Below are 19960 nucleotides of genomic sequence, written 5' to 3' on the forward strand. Positions count from 1 at the left end.
GTGAGGTGGGAGATATAATCGCAGCCGTCTTCAAAAATGCAATCGGGGGACTTTCCTGGTGCTCAGGTTGCTAAGACACTGTGCTTCCAATGCAGGGGGCACAGGTACAACCCCTGGTCAGGGAGCTAGATCCCACATGCTGCGATAAAGATTGAAGATCCCATGGGCTGCAACTAAGACCAAATAAATAAATTTTTTAAAAAATGGAATCAGCCAATGAGCCAAACACCATTCCTAACCAATCAATGTCTATAGACTGGTCTGCAAAATGAGCACCAACAGTTTTTTTTTTTTTTTTGCCACACCTCGAAGCTTGTGGTGTTGACCAGAGAGTGAACCCAAGGCCCCCAGAAGTGAAAGCATAGAGTCCTAACCCCTGGACTGCCAGGGAATTCCTGAACTCCAACCGTTATATAATGCTTGTTTCAGGGAGAAGGTGGTGGTATATGAGATGTGGGCCTACTAGGGGCAGAATGACATGTTTTGGTCATTTATTGGGACCCTCTGGCCTACAGTAGATTAAATACGGATGCAAACTCTGCAGTGTCTCCCATTGAGAGGTGAGATCTATTTCCTTGCTCTTTAGATCTGGGCTGGCCTATGACTTGCCTTGACCAATAGATTGTGGCAGAAGTCGGGCTGTGCCACTTTGGAGGCCGGGCTGCTAGAGGGCTTGCAGCTTCCACCTACACTTTCCTGGAGCCCGGAGACCACCATGCAGTGAAGCTGCCCAGCCTGACCTCCTAAGAGGTGAGCGGTCACACACCCCTGCCAGGTCACACACCCCCACCAAGGGCCAGCATCAGCTTCCAGATACAGGAGTGAGGCTGTTTCAGACAGGTCAGCCCCAGTGGAGCCACAGAGGACTGTAGCCCCAAGAATGCCCTCCAGGTGGGACTAGCAGATGAACCAGTGAGCTGATCCCAGCACACACTGTTGACCTACAGACTGGTGAGAAATAAGGAATCCTTGTTTCAAGCCACTACGTTCTGGAGTGGTTTGTTACCTGGAGTGGATAACTGATACAGGCTCTGAACCCAGGTCCATCTCTTTCTTTCTTTCTTTCTAGCTTTTGGTCACACCATGAAAGATCTTAATTCTCCGACTAGGGATCGAACCTGTGCCCCCTTGCAGTGAAAGCTCAGAGTCTTAACCCCTGGACCACCAGGGAAATCCCCACGTCCACCTCCTACTGGAGAGTCACTGGAAAGCTCCCCTCTACTGGTCTGGTGTGTTTTGTTCATGTGTTTGGACTTTGTGAGAGCCAACAGTGAACCAGGAATGCTCCATTCTAAACCATTCTCAAAAGGAGAATAATGGCAGAGGAAGGGGACCAGAGCTTTGTCCCTAAATCCCAGAAGCCTTTGTCTCTCTGTTCTATGATGGAGAGAGAGAGAGAGAGCAGTGCCACACAGAGGGTGCCTGAGGGACTTCCCTGGCGGTCCAGTGGCTAAGACTCTGTGCTCCCAATGCAGGGGGCCCAGGTTCGATCCCTGGTTGGGCAACTAATTGCAACAAAGGTCCTGTGTGCCACAGCTAAGACCCAGCACAGCCAAATAAACTTTAAAAAAATAAATATTAAAAAAAAGAAAGAGGATGTCTGATCTTCACCCCCTCCAGCCCTGCTCCTCTCTATCTTTTCCATCTCAGGAAATAGAGTCAGCACTCTTGCTTAAACTTGACACTTGTATAGCAATCTTTTTCTTGTTTTTTCTTTTTAACTTTGCATTAATTATGTAAAATTTCAAGCACCACAAAAGTAGAGAGATTGGTGCAACAGAGTCCTTTGTCTCCAGCGCCCAGCATCACAGCCATCACTGTTATTTCACCCACACGTCCCCCCACTTCAGAAAAGTAAGATCATGGCATCCGGTCCCATCACTTCATGGCAAATAGATGGGGAAACAGTGGAAACAGTGGCTGACTTTATTTTTCTGGGCTCCAAAATCACTGCAGATGGTGATTACAGCCATGAAATTGAAAGACACTTACCCCTTGGAAGGAAAGTTATGACCAACCTAGACAGCATATTAAAAAGCAGAGACATTACTTTGCCAACAAAGGTCTGTCTAGTCAAGGCTATGGTTTTCCCAGTGGTCTTGTGTGGATGTGAGAGTTGCACTATAAAGAAAGCTGAGCGCCGAAGAATTGATGCTTTTGAACTGTAATGTTGGAGAAGACTCTTGAGAGTCCCTTGGATTGCAAGGAGATCCAACCCGTCCATCCTAAAGGAGATCAGTCCTGGGTGTTCATTGGAAGGACTGATGTTGAAGCTGAAACTCCAATACTTTGGCCACCTGATGTGAAGAACTGACTCATTTGAAAAGACCTTGATGCTGGGAGGGATTGAGGGCAGGAGGAGAAGGGGACGACAGAGGATGAGATGGTTGGATGGCATCACCAACTCGATGGACATGGGTTTGGATGGACTCCAGGAGTTGGTGATGGACAGGGAGGCCTGGTGCGCTGCAGTTCAGAGTCGCAAAGAGTCAGACACTACTGAGCAACTGAACTGAACTGAACTGAACTGAACCCCCCCCCAACTTCTACCCCCTCCAACTGAAGTATTTTGAAGATCCAGAAGTTGTATTAATAGCATTTGATCCATGAACACCTCCCTCACCCCTGACATGAAATCTACATCCAGGATCCTGCCTACAACACCTCTCTAAACAGCCCTCAGGCCTCTCCCAGCCACCACCCTGCTCCAGGTCCCCCCCAGGGCATCCTCCTCCAGCGTCAGTCTTGGACTCCGATAGGCCTCCCCTTCCTCGCATGTCCTCCAGCCCATGCAGAATCACCTTGATATGTAAACCCAATCACATCTCCACCATACTCAAAATATACCAGGGCTAGGACTTCCCTGGCGGTCCTGGTAATGAAGACTGCATTTCCAACGTGAGGGGCACGGGTTTGATCCTTGGACAGGGAACTAAGATCCCATGTGTCATGCAAAAATAAATAAATGAACAAATTTTATTTATTTAAATTAAAAAAAGATAATTTTAGACTTTCATATTTTATATATATATATATATATATATATATATATATATATATATATATATACACCAGTGCTTCAAGGAAAACCCAGACTCCTGCCCTGGCCCTCAGACCCCTAGTCCCCCAGCCATCGAGGCCTGCGCCTGACCCTACAACAAGCCAGGCTCCTTCCCACCTCTAGGTCTCAGCACCTGACACCCGCCCTTCTAGCTCCTGGAGTCCTCTCCCCAGCTCTCCCCCTGACCCCCAACCTCTGTCTGAACACATCCACTCTCCTACCTCAGCTCCCTCTGCATTTCCTTTCTGCTGCTCAGCAGAGGTGGCAATTATTTTTATTTATGTATGCATGAGGTTATGATTTGTTTCTTCTATTAGAGCTAAAGTTATGGAAGGCAGATGGTCACAGGGGTAGACCTGTGACAGAGCTCTAATTTCACCACTACGACCCCAGTGGCCCTCAAGAAGTTACTTATTCTCTCTCAGCTGCAGAACAGTAGATAATAATAGAATCTGCTGACTTCCAAGGCTTATCACCACAATTAAATAAGATAATATGCCACCAACACCGGCTTCCCTGGTGGTTCAGCGGTAAGAATCTGCCTTTGAGTGCAGGAGATATGGGTTCAATCCCTGGGTAGGGAAGCACCCCTGGAGAAAGAAATGATAACCCACTCAAGTATTGTCGCCTGGGAAATCCCGTGGACAGAGGAGCTTGTCAGGCTACAGTCCATGGGGTCACAAAAGAATTGGACATGACTTAGTGACTAAAACAGCAACAATAAAAACACCAACACAACACTGCAAATCAACTATACTTCAATAAATAAATAAACAAAATCACCACGATACTAAAAAAAGAAAAACATAGTATGCCGCCATGCTTAGAAAAGGGTTTGCGACATAATAAATGCTCAATAAATTTAGGTGTCATCATCATTCATACTGTTTTTATTCATTATAAATAGGCACTCCATATTACACACACACACACACAATCACACACGCCAGCAGCCAGCACAGCGCCTGGCACATAATTCATGTCCGGTGAATATGTGTTAAGTGAATGATCCTTCAGCTGCTACCAACACTTCCAGGGTGACTGAGGTCACAAGGTCCCGAGGATGGGCTGGTGGCCCATTTCACGTCATCCTGTGGCCCAGAGCTGCCAAAGGAGCTTTGTGTCGCCCAGTCTCCCCGGAAGTGGAGCTTTATCTTCCTTGGCTAACAGCCCAGAGAAGGGCACCCAGGGAAGTGTAGGCTGCCTTCCTGATCCAGAACAACCCATGAGGGTGTGTGCCTCCTCTGTGGGTCCAGACTCAGGACAACTGGACCCCCAGAACCTCCCCCAGGTGGCAGGCTGCTGCAGTTTCCGTGACCGTCATCTTCCTTCTTCGATCACACTCACTGCGCTCTGGCCCTCCAGAGTTCCTAAGTACGAAGTGATCGCTGAGGTGGCTAGAAAGGGCAAGGACCCGACCCTGAGCCGGGGCGGGGAAGGCAAGTTGCTGCCTTGCTGGGTGAAGGTCTAAAGCTCCTGGAAGTCCGATCTGACAGGAACTAAGGAAAGCAGTGGCCATATTGATAACCGTGCACCAAATGTCGGAGGACGCGAACCTCTGCCCCAAGGGGGAGATCCTGCCCAGAATGTCGGCTGAGGCCAAAACCGGCTAGTTTTCTGTAACTCGTGGTTGCCAGGAAAAGGCAGTTGTATTTTTCTTCTTTTTGGCTGCTGTTTCTAAAACTTGTTAAATAAAACTGACTAAAATACTCATTTTTTTTTTTCAGTAGAGGAGTTTCAGTGTATGTGTTATAAAATACGTGTTATAACTAATATTGTAATATTAGCGTAATATTTTAACAAAGATCAAGCTCACAACTCTAAAAAACACTTATAAAACAAACATAGTATCATTGAAAAATTCAGACTCTGGATATTTAGGAAGTTAGGAGTTGGAGTGTTACTGAATCCAGGTCTGGTGGCTCCACCGCTTGAAAACCAATTCTCAAAAGAGTTGATAGGAAAGGAAAGGTTGCTTTATTTTGGAAGAAGTTAACAAGGGGTGAAGGTCAACTCCTGTCCGAGAACCAGTTCCCCTCCACTGACAATCAGTGGCAAAAGCTTGTATAGGCTGAGGGATGGGGCTACATGGAAAAAACGGTTCAATCAGCTCTGACTGTCATCTTGAAATCGGTCATCAGTGGTCTGACCAGCATCACCTTGATTAAGTACAGTTAATTTCACATGCTAGCAAGATTATGCTCAAAATCCTTGAAGGTAGGCTTCAGCAGTACATGAACTGAGAACTTCCAGATGTACAAGTTGGATTTAGAAAAGGCAGAGAAACCAGAGATCTAATTGCCAACATCTGTCAGATCATAGGAAAAGCAGGGGAATTCTAAAAAAAATCTGCTTCTTCTTCGTTGACTATGCTAAAGCCTTTGCCTGTGTGGATCACAACAATCTGTGGAAAATGCTTAAGGAGATGGGAATACCAGACCACCTTACTTGTCTCCTGAGAAGTTGTATATAGGACAAGAAGCAACAGTTAGAATCAGACATGTTCAAAACTGGGAAAGGAGTATGGCAAGGCTGTATATTGTCACCCTGCTTATTTAACCTCTGTGTAGAGTACATCATGAGAAATGCCAGACTGGATGACTCACAAACTGGACTCAAGATTGCCAGGAGAAATATCAACAACTTCAGATATGCAGATACCACTTTAATGGCAGAAAGCCAAGAGGAACTAAAGAACTTCTTGATGAGGGTGAAAGAGGAGAGTGAAAAACCGGGCTTAAAATTCAGCATTCAAAAAACTAAGATGATGGCATCTGGTCCCATCACTTCATGGCAAATAGTTGGGGAAAAAGTAGAAACAGTGATAGATTTTATTTTCTTGGGTTCCAAAATCACTGACTGCAGCCATAAAATTAACAGACGCTTGCTTCTTGGAAGAAAAGCTATGACAAACCTAGACAGCATATTAAAAAGCAGAGACATTGCTTTGCTGACAAAGGTCCATATAATCAGAGCTACGGTTTTTCTGGTAGTCGTGTACGGATGTGAGAGATGGACCATAAAGAAGGCTGAGCACTGAAGAATTGATGCTTTCTTAATGTGGTGCTGGAGAAGACTCTCTAGAGTTCACTGGACAGCGTGGAGATTAAACCAGTTAATCCTAAAGGAAATCAGTCCTGAATATCATTGGAAGGACTGATGCTGAAGCTGAAACTCCAATACTTTGGCCACCTAATGTGAAGAACCAATTTACTGGAAAAGACCCTGATGCTGGGAAAGATTGAAGGCAGGAGGAAAATGGGGTGACAGAGGATGAGACGGTTGGATGGCATCACTGACTCAATGGACGTGAGTTTGAGCAAATTCTGGGAGACAGCGAAGGACAGGGAAGCCTGGCATGCTGTAGGGTGCATGGGGCTGCAAAGAGTCAGACATGACTTAGCGACTGAACAACAACAAATCTTCAGTTCCAGGGTCGGCTTGTTTCCATTTCTTGAGGGCAGCTCTCTCTGGCAGCTTTTGTTATGGCTACAGTCTGGTCATCATGTAGTTAACTTCTCCACCTGGTGGGGGTTTCAGTATCTACAAGACAGCTCACAGGATATGGCTCAGAATATTGTCTACAGCCCTTGAGAAGAAACTAAAGGTCCTTGTCTATGCTTAATGACTAAACTATTGTGATTTGATCTCCTCTGACTGTTTTCCTTTGTTTCTGCATGTTCTTTCTTCTCTCATTAAACTTAATCTTTGGCTAAAAATTTTCCACAAACTCAGGCAGAAGAAATGGGGCACAAGGACCATAGGTTCCTTGGTCCTGTTTCAGGAGGGGAATTCCCCAGTGATCCAGTGGTTGGAACTCTGTACTCTCACTGCCAGGGGCCCAGGTTTGATCCCTGGTTGAGGAACTAAGATCCCACAAACTGAGTGACGTGGCCAAAAAAACAAAAGGAGAATCAGAGTTCCCCTTGTGCAAGAAGGTGGGTGGCAGCTTCTGTCGTTTCAGAGACCCCCAACCATGGGGTAAAATGGAAACTGCAATCTCCACTTTCAACCTGACCCTCTGCCTTGAGCTCTGATTCAGGCATCCAAGTGTCTTCCTGTCTGATTCAGGCCCACTTGGATGACCTCCAAATACTGCAAATGCGACAGAGCCCACATTGAACATCATCCATCTTTCCCAAGGGGCTGCTTCTCATGGGTCTCCTCCTCCATGAATGGCACCACCAGGGGGAGCCAAAACTTGGCGGCCACCATCGTCCCGGCTTCATCTTCAGCCAGTCACTGGATCTGGTCCAAATCTACTCTCCAGCCACCTCTGAACTTTACTGTCTCCTCCCATCCGAACTCTGCTTCTGCCTTGGTTCAGATCACCACCCACTCCTGCCTGGGCAGGGCCCTGAGGGGTGTCACCTTTTCTGTTTCTTTTTTCCCCAGTTTTGTTGAGATATAATTGGCATACAGGTCTTTCCAGGAGTCATGTATAGATGTGAGTGCTGAACAGAAAAGAAAGCAGAGCATCAAAGAATTGATGCTTTCGAACTGTGGTGTTGGAGAAGACTCTTGAGGGTCCCTTGGACTGCAAGGAGATCAAACCAGTCAATCCTAGAGAAAATCAACCCTGAATACTCTTTAAAAGAACTGGCCCTGAAGCTGAAACTCCAACACTTTGGCAACCTGATGCGAAGAGCTGACTCATTGGAAAAGACCTTGATGCTGGGAAAGATTGAAGGCAGAAGGAGAAGAGGGCAACAGAGGATGAGATGGTTGGATGGCCTTACCAACTCGATGGACATAAACTTGGGCAAACTCCGGGAGATGGTGAGGCACGGGGAAGCCTGGCATGCTGTAGTCCATGGGGTCGTGAACAGTCGGACACGACCGGGTGACTGAACAACAACAACTGTATGTGTTTAAGGTGTATAGCATAATGATTTGACTTACAGTGATAAAAAAATAGAAAAATATTTCCCTTGTGATAATATTCTAAGAACTCTTAGAATTTATTGCCTTAACAACTTTCATGTATAGCATACAGCAGTGTTGATTATCTTGTCATGCTGTACATCACATCCCTAGTACTTATTCATTTTATAACTGGAACATTGTACCTTTTGACTATATTCATCCAATTCATTTTCCTCCCACCCCCCACTTCTGGTAAGTACAAATCTGATCTCTTCTTTTGTGAGTTTGTTTGGTTTTGAAGTATGATTGATCTACAGTACTCTGTTAATTCATGGCATACAACATAGTGATTCAATATTTGTATACATTTCAAAATAATCACCATGATAAGTCTAGCTGTCACCTGTCAATGCAAAGCTACTACGTAATTATTCACTGTACTCCTCACACTGTATGTTTCAGCCCCATGACTCATCTATGTTGTAACTGAAGGTCTGGACCCCTTTATCCCCCTCACCTATTTCTCTCGCTACCCCCACCCGCTCTATCTTACATATTCTTACTGCTTTCCTTCTGGTTACTTCCGTGGACCTGAGCCCTTGTGGAAAGTCTGAGGCATAGTAGTGTCTTGATAAACACTGGACAAATGTGTTTGTTTTTTAGTGTCCAGCAGGTTCCCTGACCTCCATCTGAACCCTTCCCCTTGTAATAATCCTTGTTCACGTGGGGATACATGGCTTGGCATGTGTTTAAACGTCCTAAGTTACACATTCAGGAACCAGGAAAATGCCCCAAGATGGGTCTTTTGTGAGCAAGTTCTGTGGTACAGCATCCACTAGGAAGAAAATAAAAATCTACTCTTTTATCATTTCCTTATCAGTGAGAGAAACTGCCACTTAGCAGTTGCCTGCTGCTTTCAACCAAGCTGCTGGGTCTGTAATCCGGAGCTTCCCCGGCTCTTCAACCAACAAAATTACAGGCAAGTGGTGCAAGAAAGGGCAAATGGATGCTAGGAATATAAATTCTAGGCAAAATCTCAAAGACTCTGAGACCGGCTGGAGACAGGCATCCAGCAGTGGCCTGATCACACTGCTCCTGAATCCCTGTTCTGTCCTCCAAGCTACCCCAGCTTCTGCTTGTTTCCAGGCCTGAATTTCATCCCACATTAACCCCGCAGCTTCCAGTGTTTTACAAAGATTTCCTTCTGTTTTGCTTGCCATCAAAGGATGCTGACTCGCTGGGGGCCAAGGTACCCCTGGAAGGTGAGCATTTGAGACCTCGTCTCCTTTGGGGATTCAAAGTGATTAAATAGCCCCAGATGGCTGGAGATGGACTTGAATTATGACCAGATGGCAGGAAAGAACCTCAAGGGACCCCAAGAGGGAGGAGTAACTAGACACAAATTCGTACGGGGTCTGATGCTTCCTAGACAAAAAAGTCAGCATCATCTCATGAAACACAGAAACATCTCCCGAACCAGGCCTTCACTCCTGAGGCTGTGACAGCTTGTATCCGCACACTGCCCTCCGGTCCCATAGCCATGTGACCAGGAATGACTGCTTCATGTAAATTAGGAGCAATAGCACCTCTCCCCACTGCTTGGACAGCAGCAGGAGGTGGTGGCAAGTTCTCACTAACAAAACAAGCTGACAATAAAAAGCAGACTTCATCGTCTCTCCTACTGGGCGCTCCACCACAGGACCAGCTTGCTGTGGCTAGAGGGGTCTCGCACCAACCTGGAACCCTTTTTCCGGTCCCCAAGTATGGTCAGCAGAACGATGGCCCCAAATATGCCCACGTTCTAATCCCTGGAACCTGTGCATATGTTATCTTATACAGAAAAGGGAACTCTGCAGATGTGATTAAGGTTAGAACCTCGAAAGGGGAGATTATTATCCTGAAATATACAGGTGGAGCACTCATTTTAATCAGTACTTTGAAGTTTTTTTTTTTTTTTTTTTTTAATTTTTGATTGCTTTGAGTGGCCCCCAGGATCTTAGTTCTCCAGCCAGGGACCAAACCCATGTCCCTGCGTTGTGCGTGCAGAGTCTTAACCACTGCACCACTTTTTTGTGTGAGAGCATGCGTGTTCAGTCACTCAGTCATGTCCGACTCTTTGCGACCCCTTGGACTGCAGCCCGCCAGGCTCCTCTCTCCATGGGAATTCTCCAGGTAAGAATACTGGAGTGGGTTGCCAAGCCCTCCTTTAGGGAATCTTCCCAACCCAAGGATTGAACTCAGGTCTTCCACACTGCAGGTGGATTCTTTACCATCTGAACCACCAGGGAAGCCCTCTTTTTTTTCTGGGTGCTTTTTTAACCAGCCTATTTTCAGTGGCCACTGAGAGTGGAGAATCTCTGGGACCTGGTGACACCTCAGTCTGTGGGGTAGGCAGCTCACAAGTGGGATAGACTGATACTACAATTCTGTTCTCCGAAGCCTTGGAATTTTTTCCTCTGTATTGTTCCAAGGAAGCCCGACTCTTCCCAGCATGGGGCCAGTGCTTAGTCGGGGCTGCTGTGAGTCCTCTGACAAAGCTTCTGTTGGATGCCTGCATTAGAGCAAGAAAACCCAGCTTCCCATAACGCCCTCTGAGACCATGCATGAGTCAAGAGCTAGACCTTTACTTTTTGGCTGCCTGGTTTTAAGAGTTCATCCCCCAAAGCCAGGTCTGCCCCCCCTCCATAGGCTCCTGTCATTCCTCTTGGGTGTGATATATCTTCCTAACTTGATTCTGCCCACCACCCACACCCATTTTGTTTTTATTTTCCATCTTCTCCTTAGCTACCATGGGACCAACCTGGCAACAGAGTGGAGCGAGGGGGAGGGGGAGGGTTACAGGCACCCCAACCTCACAAACCTTCTTCCCCGTCCTTGTACGCGTCCTCAGTCAGAATCCTGGCATCTAACAAGATCCCTTCTTTGATGTGGGGCCCATGCACTGCAGCAAAATCATGGGGTGCCATGAAAGATAGAACTTTGAGGGAAAGACAGAGACACTGGACATCTGTCAAACAACTGGCAAGCTGCTAGCTTGAGGCGGTTTCAACATCGGGTTGCACTACATTCCTTTCGATGACGTAATCTCTTTGCACAGCTGGATTTTTGGCAGCTGCCATGATAAAAAGCAAATACTGCAGTGAAAGTCAATGCCGAACAGGAAATGAAGGTGACGATGTCCAGTCGGATTCCAAGTTTTGAGAAGTGGTACACACACCCCACCGGCAAGCAACTGTGGTCATTTAAGAATAAAATATTTTTGTATCTTCCAATATCTCTATATTATTTTCTCAAATGACTACTGAAGTATTAAAACACAAGCATTTTTTACATTGTTTATATCTATTTACTAAATGGAACTATTGGGTGACCGAGGGACTCCATGAAAAAATCAAGTGAGACACTCAGGACATGGTAAACTGACAATGTTTGGGAACCTTTACTGTAGGGACTTGGTGGGCGTGAGATGTCAGTTTCTGGGGATTCGGCTCTCTCACAATCAGTTTCTGGATTCTGCCAGCTAAAACAGATAGCACTTCCTGTAGCAGGTTCATGCAGCCACCTTGAAGGTCCTCACCAGCTTCCAGAAAGAGACCTGTCTCTCCTTGTAGAGTTCTTTCTTTTCTCCAGCAGATTATTGTGGCTCTCATGGGTATTATCAGATCAGATCAGTCGCTCAGTCGTGTCCGACTCTTTGCGACCCCATGAATGGCAGCACGCCAGGCCTCCCTGTCCATCACCAACTCCCGGAGTTCACTGAGACTCACGTCCATCAAGTCAGTGATGCCATCCAGCCATCTCATCCTCTGTCGTCCCTTTCTCCTCCTGCCCTCAATCCCTCCCAGCATCAGATTCTTTTCCAATGAGTCAACTCTTCGCATGAGGTGGCCAAAGGACTGGAGTTTCAGTTTTAGCATCATTCCTTCCAAAGAAATCTCAGGGCTGATCTCCTTCAGAATGGACTGGTTGGATCTCCTTGCAGTCCAAGGGACTCTCAAGAGTCTTCTCCAACACCACAGTTCAAAATCATCAATTCTTCAGCACTCAGCCTTCTTCACAGTCCAACTCTCATATCTATACATGACCACAGGAAAAACCATAGCCTTGACTAGACGAACCTTTGTTGGCAAAGTAATGTCTCTGCTTTTGAATATGCTATCTATGTTGGTCATAACTTTCCTTCCAAGGAGTAAGCGTCTTTTAATTTTATGGCTGCAGTCACCATCTGCAGTGATTTTGGAGCCCAGAAAAATAAAGTCTGACACTGTTTCCACTGTTTCTCCATCTATTTCCCATGAAGTGGTGGGGCCGGATGCCATGATCTTTGTTTCCTGAATGTTGAGCTTTAAGCCAACTTTTTCACTCTCCACTTTCACTTTCATCAAGAGGCTTTTGAGTTCCTCTTCACTTTCTGCCATAAGGGTGGTGTCATCTGCATGTCTGAGGTTATTGATATTTCTCCCGGCAATCTTGATTCCAGCTTGTGTTTCTTCCAGTCCAGCGTTTTTCATGATGTACTCTGCATATAAGTTAAATAAACAGGGTGACAATATACAGCCTTGACGAACTCCTTTTCCTACATGGGTATTATAGTATGCCCATTTTTCAAATGAGGACTGGTTAGGGAATCTGCCTAAAGTCTGCAACCCTCAAGCAGTAGAGCTGGAATGGAAGCAAGCATGTCTAGTGCAGGGTGCCTGGTAATTTGCTAATTTGTCTAATTTGTCTCCTGGAGAGAAATTCCCAAACTCAAACAAAACCACGCTAAAATCATGGCCAATCTCAGAGACCTTAAAGCTGCACCTGTTCTGGGCCCCTTGTCTGGATCCTACCAGGTCACAAGCAATGCCTCAGTTAGCATTATCATTCATCAAAAACACAACTGACTGTGAGGAAGGCTTCACTCGCCCCCCACACCCAATCACAGCATGATCAGCCTGGGAGCCCACATCTTGCAGCCTTACCCCCAAAAGCAAGTTCCTTGGGAGGCAGGCATTTCTGGACCAGAGAAATGGCTGTCACTATTCACTGGCTCTGCTCTAGGGGTGAAATCACAGAATTGGATTCAAACCTCCACTTACTACTCAGTCAAATCGGGCAGGGCTTAACACAGGTACTCAGGCAAGTGCTTTCAGCTTCTTCATCCATAAACTGTGGCAAAACTAGCAATTCTTTGGGATTGTTATGGTTCTTAAATATTTTTAACGTTATGGTCCTTAAATGATTCTTAAATGCAAATCCCTTAGAATTGACTAGGCGTAAAATAAGTGCTGCAGGCATTTACTATTGTTTTCACTATTATTTGGCACCAAGCCCCACGTGCATTGGTAGAGGCCAGGACACCAGGACTGGACTCTCCCCTGGAAGCCATCCCACACTGAGCCCCGAGTTTGTCCGGGGTGGCTCTGCAGCAGGGGGTGCTGGTACCTGGTTGTGCTCAGTAGGTGTTACTTTCATTCCCCTCAACTTTAGCTCCCTGGTCTGTCCCAATATTGTTTGAATAATATTTTACTGAGTTCCTAGCACTGAACTCGAATCTCCTGGCTTCCTGGAGTCCCCAACTAGTGTGGGAGTCAGCAGACCAATATTTTCAAATGTAGAGATGAGCACTGATAAAGAGGACGTCCTTGAGTTCAATCCTACTCCAAAAACTGTGACTCTCAGATCCCAAACTCACTCCCTCCCGCCATACACACCTCCTCCCAAGAAAGGTGTGGACACTTGCAAGCTAGTGAGGAGGAGGGACCTAGCCCTAACAGTTCTTGGCCCCCAGGTGAGAGGTTGTGCTTTCGTCCCTGGGAAACGGGATTCAAGAGGAAGGACAGCAAGCTGCTGTAAAGACACAGAGACCACTCAGCTTGAGGGCCAGGGTGAAGCCCTCTCGGTGTCTTCCAAATACGATGAGAGCAGATCTGCTGTTCTGCTGGGGGGAGTCGGCAGATATTAGAGTTACACAAACATTTAACCAGTGAAGCAACTGTTCGTTGAGTAGCGCTGTGCTTTCCTGGTGGCTGCAAGCGCCGAAGACAGGTGGCGCCAAAGGCCCGCTTCTGGACGCCGTCCGCGGGACTCCTGACAACTGACTCCGAGCGCACTCCAGAGAACCCGCGATCTTGACGACTGGAAACCGGGGGCAGGGAAGGAGAGAGCACCAGGGCCGGCTCCAACGGCATCCTGGCCTTGATCACAACCACAGGCAGTGAGCAACCTCGGAGAGTCCCGGGTCCGGAGCGGCCAAGACTTCGGTCCCGAGAAGGCGGGGCCTGACGGTGGGCCGTACTGTAATTAACGAGAGGCGGAACCCGAGCGGAGAGGTTGGGTTCCATTCTCTGCATGGTTGATGCCCGTATTCAAAGCCCGAGAGAGGAGCGCTCTCTAGGTGGGCAGGACTCCTGGGCATTTTTAGCGGGAGGGACCTGGGGCTTTTTAGAGGTGGGCCATTATCTCAGTGTGAAAGGAAGGTGTGTTAGCCAGATGTGAGCGGAGCTCTTCCCTGGGGAGGCCGGCTTGGGGCCCCGCCTCTGAGATTTGGAGGGGTGGGGGTACTCGGGGAGCCTTCCCTGGTGGCTCAGGCGGTAAAGTGTCTGCCTGCAATGAGGGAGACCCGGGTTCGATCCCTGGGTTGGGAAGATCACCTGGAGAGGGAAATGACAACCCACTCCGGTACTCTAGCCTGGAAAATTCCATGGACTGAGGACCCTGGTAGGCTACAGTTCATGGGGTCAGAAAGAGTCGGACACGACTGAGTGACTTCACTCACTATCTGCCATCCATCTCAGACTCAGGGAGGGGGCGTGGCTTGTAATGGGGTTGGGGCGTAGCCAGAAGAGGAAGGGAACAAGTAAATTCGTGGAGGGCAGAGTTTTCATCTCTCCCCCGGACAGAGTTAGTGTCTCTGCGGGACTCCCTGCACTCGTGGACCTAGTCCCCAGCTCAGCAAAGGGCGGAGCTGCGTGAAGAAAATGTGTTAACTCTGGACGTAGTTCAGAGCACCTTGAAGCGAGAACTAATAATTGCCAGTCTCAAAAATTAAAAAAAAATAACAATAATAATTGCCAGTCTCCCAGTGCAAGCCGCACTTAGGAGGCGGGGCTTAAGGCCCAGGTGGGCTGGACCTAGTACCGCCTCGGCCTGGGCGGAGCTGAAGAGCGGAGGGGCGGGGCAACCATTCGGAAGAATCTCTGAGCTGGCACGGGGCGAGGCTTGCGGCTTTGGTGGGCGTGACCTCCGGAGAGTTCCCGAGGGGACGCTAGCCGGCCGTGGGTGGGCGTGGCTCGAAGCTCCGAGAGACCCGGCTGATAGCTCAGTCCCCGGGCGCGCCTGGAGGAGGCGGGGCCGGAGCCAGTGGGAGGAGCCTGAGTGCAGCTCCGGGTCTAGGCGGAGCCCCAATGCAGCGCTAGTGGGGGCTCTGCCCTGGGAGGCCGTCTGTTTAGGCCCGCACGCAGCTCCGCATCTGGTGCTCATTACAGGATGACAAAAAGCCGGCTCTGGGCCCCCTGCCCTACTCCCATCCCCGCCCTCTGACAGCAGTGCTTTTAACTCCTTCCTGTCCTCGAGGCGCTCTGGATCGTCTGCCCAGGGTCACAGGAGGGAATTCCAGTCCTTCACATCCTGGCGGGCTTTGCCACCCCCACAGGCCGTGCCCCCTACCTTCTCCTCCGATCTAACTCTTTGGAACACCCCTCGACCCCCTACTCCTATCCAGTGAACCTCTCTGGCTGCACCTCCGACCTTAAAAGCTTGGGCGGGATCTGGTGGGGGCGTCTGGTTTGAGTTAAGAGGAACGTGAGAGCGGAGGGCGGGGGGCGGTGCGCAGCGTTCCCTCCACCCCCTCCGCGCCGCCCCCCACCCCGCGCCCCTATTCGTCCCAACTCCCATCTCTCCTCTCCGGGTCCTGTGGGGCCCAGCTGAACCTTCCAGCCCAGGCTCAGCCCCCGGGGGTCATAGGGTAGCAAAGGGCACTGCGTAGGGAAGGCAGCTCTGGACCACCCCTCCCCGCCTGCCCGGGTGGGTGGTCGTGGTGGTTCTCTTCCGTCCTAATTAGAGGTCCCTTAGAAGCTGCAACTGAAAAATTACAGAGTTGGTGGGAACTGGCGCCTCCCCCTCCCAGGTCCCGCCTCTCGCAGTCCCCAAGGCAATGAGCCCAGGATGAGGGCGGTTGCTGGGTCCCCACAGGCTGTGATGATTTTGTGTGTGTGTGTGTTTTTTTTTTTTACCATCCCCTCCTCCCGTTCACGCGACAGCTCAGCTTGGAGCAGCCCGAACCTTTCTCAGTCTGGGGTCTCCCTGACCCAGCACCAGGCACACAGAAGGGCTCCGTGCGGCTCAAGCGACAGAGGCCTTGCTGAGGAGGCTGCCCAGGGAGCTGGGTATGGGATATCTCTCCCGGGTTCCTTGCTCTCTTCAGCCCTGCCTTCTAGGCTCTCCCTGAGGAGTGCCTCTGGAGCACCTACAACCCAGAGGGGTGACAACACCTTTGACTCAAACAATCTGAGCCCCAGCCACCAACTTCTGCAGCCTTCAGGGAGAGGAAGAAAAGTACCAGCAGAAAGTCAGGAGAAGTTCACCATCTGGGCCCCCTGCACTCCCCGGAATCACCAGGCCTAGAGCTTACCTTTGACCCCTAAGCCCCAGTTTGGCTCCAGGTCAGCAGAAGCCCTCATTTCAGACTCAGTGCCACCTTCTAAGAGTTTTGGTTAAAAAAGGAACAAACATGAAATTCTCTTCATGCCAAACCTCCCACTCCTAGGCTTGCTGTGTGACCTTAGGCAAGGTTCTGCCCTCCCTGGGTTCCTGTTTCCCTGAGAATCTCTAAAACATACCCTCCCTTAAGGAGTCTTACCTTATTTCCTTGGGGGCCCAAACAAGCTGAAGGAAGAAGCCCTCCTTTTTTTCTGAGTCCTCCCAGACCCTCCCCTCAGGCACCAATGGGGATCAGAAGCTTTGGGTGAGGTTGGCACCCCATTTATTGGAGAAGTCCCCAGCACCCACCCCCTGAGGTCCTGGGGGCCTCAGCGTCTCCTCCACCATGAGTGCTGGGCCAAGAAAACAGAGTTCCCAAGAGTCAAGTCTAGGAGCTGACTGAGAGAGGAGCCTGGCTGGGCCCGCGGGAGCAGGAAGCCTTCTGTCCAGCTGGGCAGCCCCCATGGGTCCCTGGTGCAGCCTGGGCCATAAGTCCAATGCATGCCCCTTCCCCTTCACTCCACGGGGAGGGGGCTGCACCCCATCACACGCTGGTTCTGCAGGTCTGCACCCCTGTGAGGCTGCCCCGGTGGGGCGCGGGTTCCGTCGGGCCCTTGCTCCCGGCGTGGGTGACCCAGCGATAGCAGTCGGTCACACGCTTGTTGGGCGCGTGGGGGCCACAGCGGGTACAGTACACAATGCCCAGTGCAAGTAGGACCACCAAGAAGACGCATGTTGGCACAAGGAGTGCCACCAGGAGCCACCGCTCATCCCGCCGGCTTCGGCCAGCTGGACTGGCCTCCCCCAGGGCTGGAGGAGCTGATGTGGGGACTGCCGAGGACAGCCACGGAGCCAGACTGGGGCCAAGAGCACCTTCCCTTGGGGCTTGTGGGACTTTGGAGCGGGGCTGTGGGGCGCTGGTGAGAGAGGTCTGGCTAGTGGAGCTCCGAGGGGGCAGAGGAGTGTGGGAGGCTGGGGCTTGGGAGGCAGCAGGCACAGGGACTTGATGGGCAGGGGGCACAGGGGACCTGAAAGCAGTGGTCCGAGAAGGTTGGACGGGAGAAGTAACGGGATGGTGGCCGGCCTGGGCTTTGAGGATCGGGACATCTCGGGTCACAGGAGGTTGAGGGGGACTGGAGGTGGTGACCAGAGGGGTATGGTTAGCTGGGATTCGAGGCAAAGGCGTGGTGTTCTGGGTATCAACGACCTGGGTATCTGGGAACATGGGGGACTGGTGAGCAGGGAAGAGCTTGGGATATTTGGCTGAGGCCACTGGGGGCTGGTGGGCAGGGGTCGGTCCTGGCTGTGCGGCAGAGATAATGAGGGGTCGGTGGGCAGAAGGCAGGTCTGGATAGTTGGCTGAGATCATGGGGAACTGGTGGTCAGAGGGCAAAGCTGGGTGTATGGCAGGGATCACGGGGGGCTGGGGGGCCGGGGCCAGGGGTGGGCGTGTGGCAGAGATAATAGCGGGTTGGTGGGCAGAAGGCAGTGGGGGGCGCGTGGCCGAGGCCACCACAGGGCGGGTGACAGAGAGCACTGAGGAGTGGTGGGGGACCTCAGGGGCACTAAGTGGGGGTGGCCAGGTGGGGTACAGGTAGGGCATCCCTGGCTCCCCGTCCTCTGGGAAGCTAGGTCTATAGACCAGGTCAAAGTCGGATGACTGTGTGGCCTCCATCCATGGGATCCCAGGCATCTCTGTCCAGCCACCATCGAAGGCCTCCCAGGCTTCCTCTTCGTCCTCTTCCTCCTCTTCCTCCTCCCCTTCATCCAGCAACCCGTCCTCGAGGTCCTGGGACGCCTGGGCACCCATGGCCCCGGCGGGGCTGCAGCTGATGCCGTCAGCCTCCAGCTCGTGGCCCTCGCTGCAGTAGCACTCGAAGCCACCAACGTAGTTGACACACATCTGCTGGCACACGCCGGCAATCTGGCACTCATCCGTGTCCACGCAGCGGTGCGGCTCATCCTCAGCAGGCCGGAAACCCAGGCGACAGTGGCAGCTGTAGCCCTGCGGCCCTCCAGGCTCACACTGCTGCTCACACGGGGCGTGGGCACATGGGTCCTCGCAGCTGCGCCCGTCTGCTGCCAGCCGGAAGCCCTCGCTGCAGCGACAGGACACCCGACCGTCCGCCGCCTCGATGCACTCGTGTTCACAGCCCCCATTGTCGGGGCCACAGCCGATACCGGGGCACAAGGGGCCCGTCCGCGACCAGCCCACGCCACCCTCAGGCTGCTTCACGCAGAGCAGAGAGGCTTTTCTGCCAGCCTGGCACGGCACGGCAGCCACAGAGCCAAAGGGCAGCCACTCAAACTCCTCGGAGACCAGGTGGAAGGGCGTGGTGTAGACGGCTGGGCCAGCCTGGCCCACCTCCTCGGGCAGCGCGGGGCAGGAGCCCTCGAAGCCGAACTGGCACAGGTAACCATCGACGGCCAGTGTGCAAGAGCCCTCGAGCCAGCGATGCTCGCCACTTGCCTCCAGGGCGGCGCAGCGCTGGGCCGGGCAGGGCCCGCCCGTGGCAGGCTGGGCCCAGTTGGTGAAGGCGGTGTCCTGGTCCCCTGTGGTCCACGTGAAGCCGCGCAGCGGGCGCTGGGGTTGGCATTGCCGGGCCTGCCGCTGCAGCCCGATCCACAGCAGCCGGCTGGCCGGCCCGGAGCCCACCAGGCTGTCCACACGCTGGGCCTCCTCGAGGGTCCGCGGTGTGGCCAGGTCGCCCCCCAGTTCGCGGCAAGCCCGCCAGGCCTCCAGGAAGGTGCGGCGCCGCGGGAAGAGCGCGTAACAGCTGCCCGGGGCGCAGGCAGCGCGGGGCTCGGTGGCCCAGGGGGCCTGGCCCAGTGTGGGCACCGCGGCCGCCCAGGCCAGCAGCAGGCGCAGCAGCATCGCGACGCCCCCCGACTGGCCCGGGCCCGGCCTGCGGCGGCTCTTGACAGGGGGAGGGACTGGGGCCTCTGGTGGGCGGGCCGGGGGCGGGCCCGGGCCGGGCTCGGGCCTTGTAAGGAGTGGGGCTGGGGCCGCTGCCAGCTCCCTGCTCCCGCTCCCCCGGGGCCGCCAGAGCAGGAAGCCGTCGGGCGGGGGGCAGGAGTGGGGTGGGGTGCTGAGGGTGGGGGCGGGGGAGGGGAGGAGGCTCAGCTAACGGGCTGGGGAGTCCGGGTAGGAGGCGGGAGGACCCCCAGAAACGTCCTGCGCCGTCTGGGGCTCTTGGCGGTTGGGTGAGGTCGTTCCCAGATACTGACGGAGACCCGACTGGGGACACACCGACCTCATCACACCCGTGAACAGCCTCCCGTCCTGTGGGTGGAAACACGCTCTGACTCAGGCCCTCTCATCACACACGTGTGTGCGCTCTCTCTCAGACC

At 51.6% G+C, this 19960-nt stretch overlaps 1 protein-coding gene across 1 annotated transcript; it reads right to left on the bottom strand.

Annotated features, from left to right (window-relative positions):
* Positions 1-16875: 16875 nt before the first annotated feature.
* Positions 16876-19501, bottom strand: CD248 (CD248 molecule). Its single transcript, XM_003588045.6, has one exon. The coding sequence runs from the start codon at positions 19482-19484 to the stop codon at positions 17154-17156; it is 2331 nt and encodes a 776-aa protein (XP_003588093.2). The 5' UTR covers positions 19485-19501; the 3' UTR covers positions 16876-17153.
* Between the last annotated feature and the right edge of the window lie 459 nt (positions 19502-19960).

Source organism: Bos taurus, chromosome 29 (genome assembly GCF_002263795.3).
Source record: "Bos taurus isolate L1 Dominette 01449 registration number 42190680 breed Hereford chromosome 29, ARS-UCD2.0, whole genome shotgun sequence".
Classification (NCBI taxonomy): Eukaryota; Metazoa; Chordata; class Mammalia; order Artiodactyla; family Bovidae; genus Bos; species Bos taurus.

What these genes read in the sequence shown, in the direction of transcription:
- CD248 (XM_003588045.6), bottom strand. Translation starts at nt 19,484, where the DNA reads ATGCTGCTGCGCCTGCTGCTGGCCTGGGCGGCCGCGGTGCCCACACTG.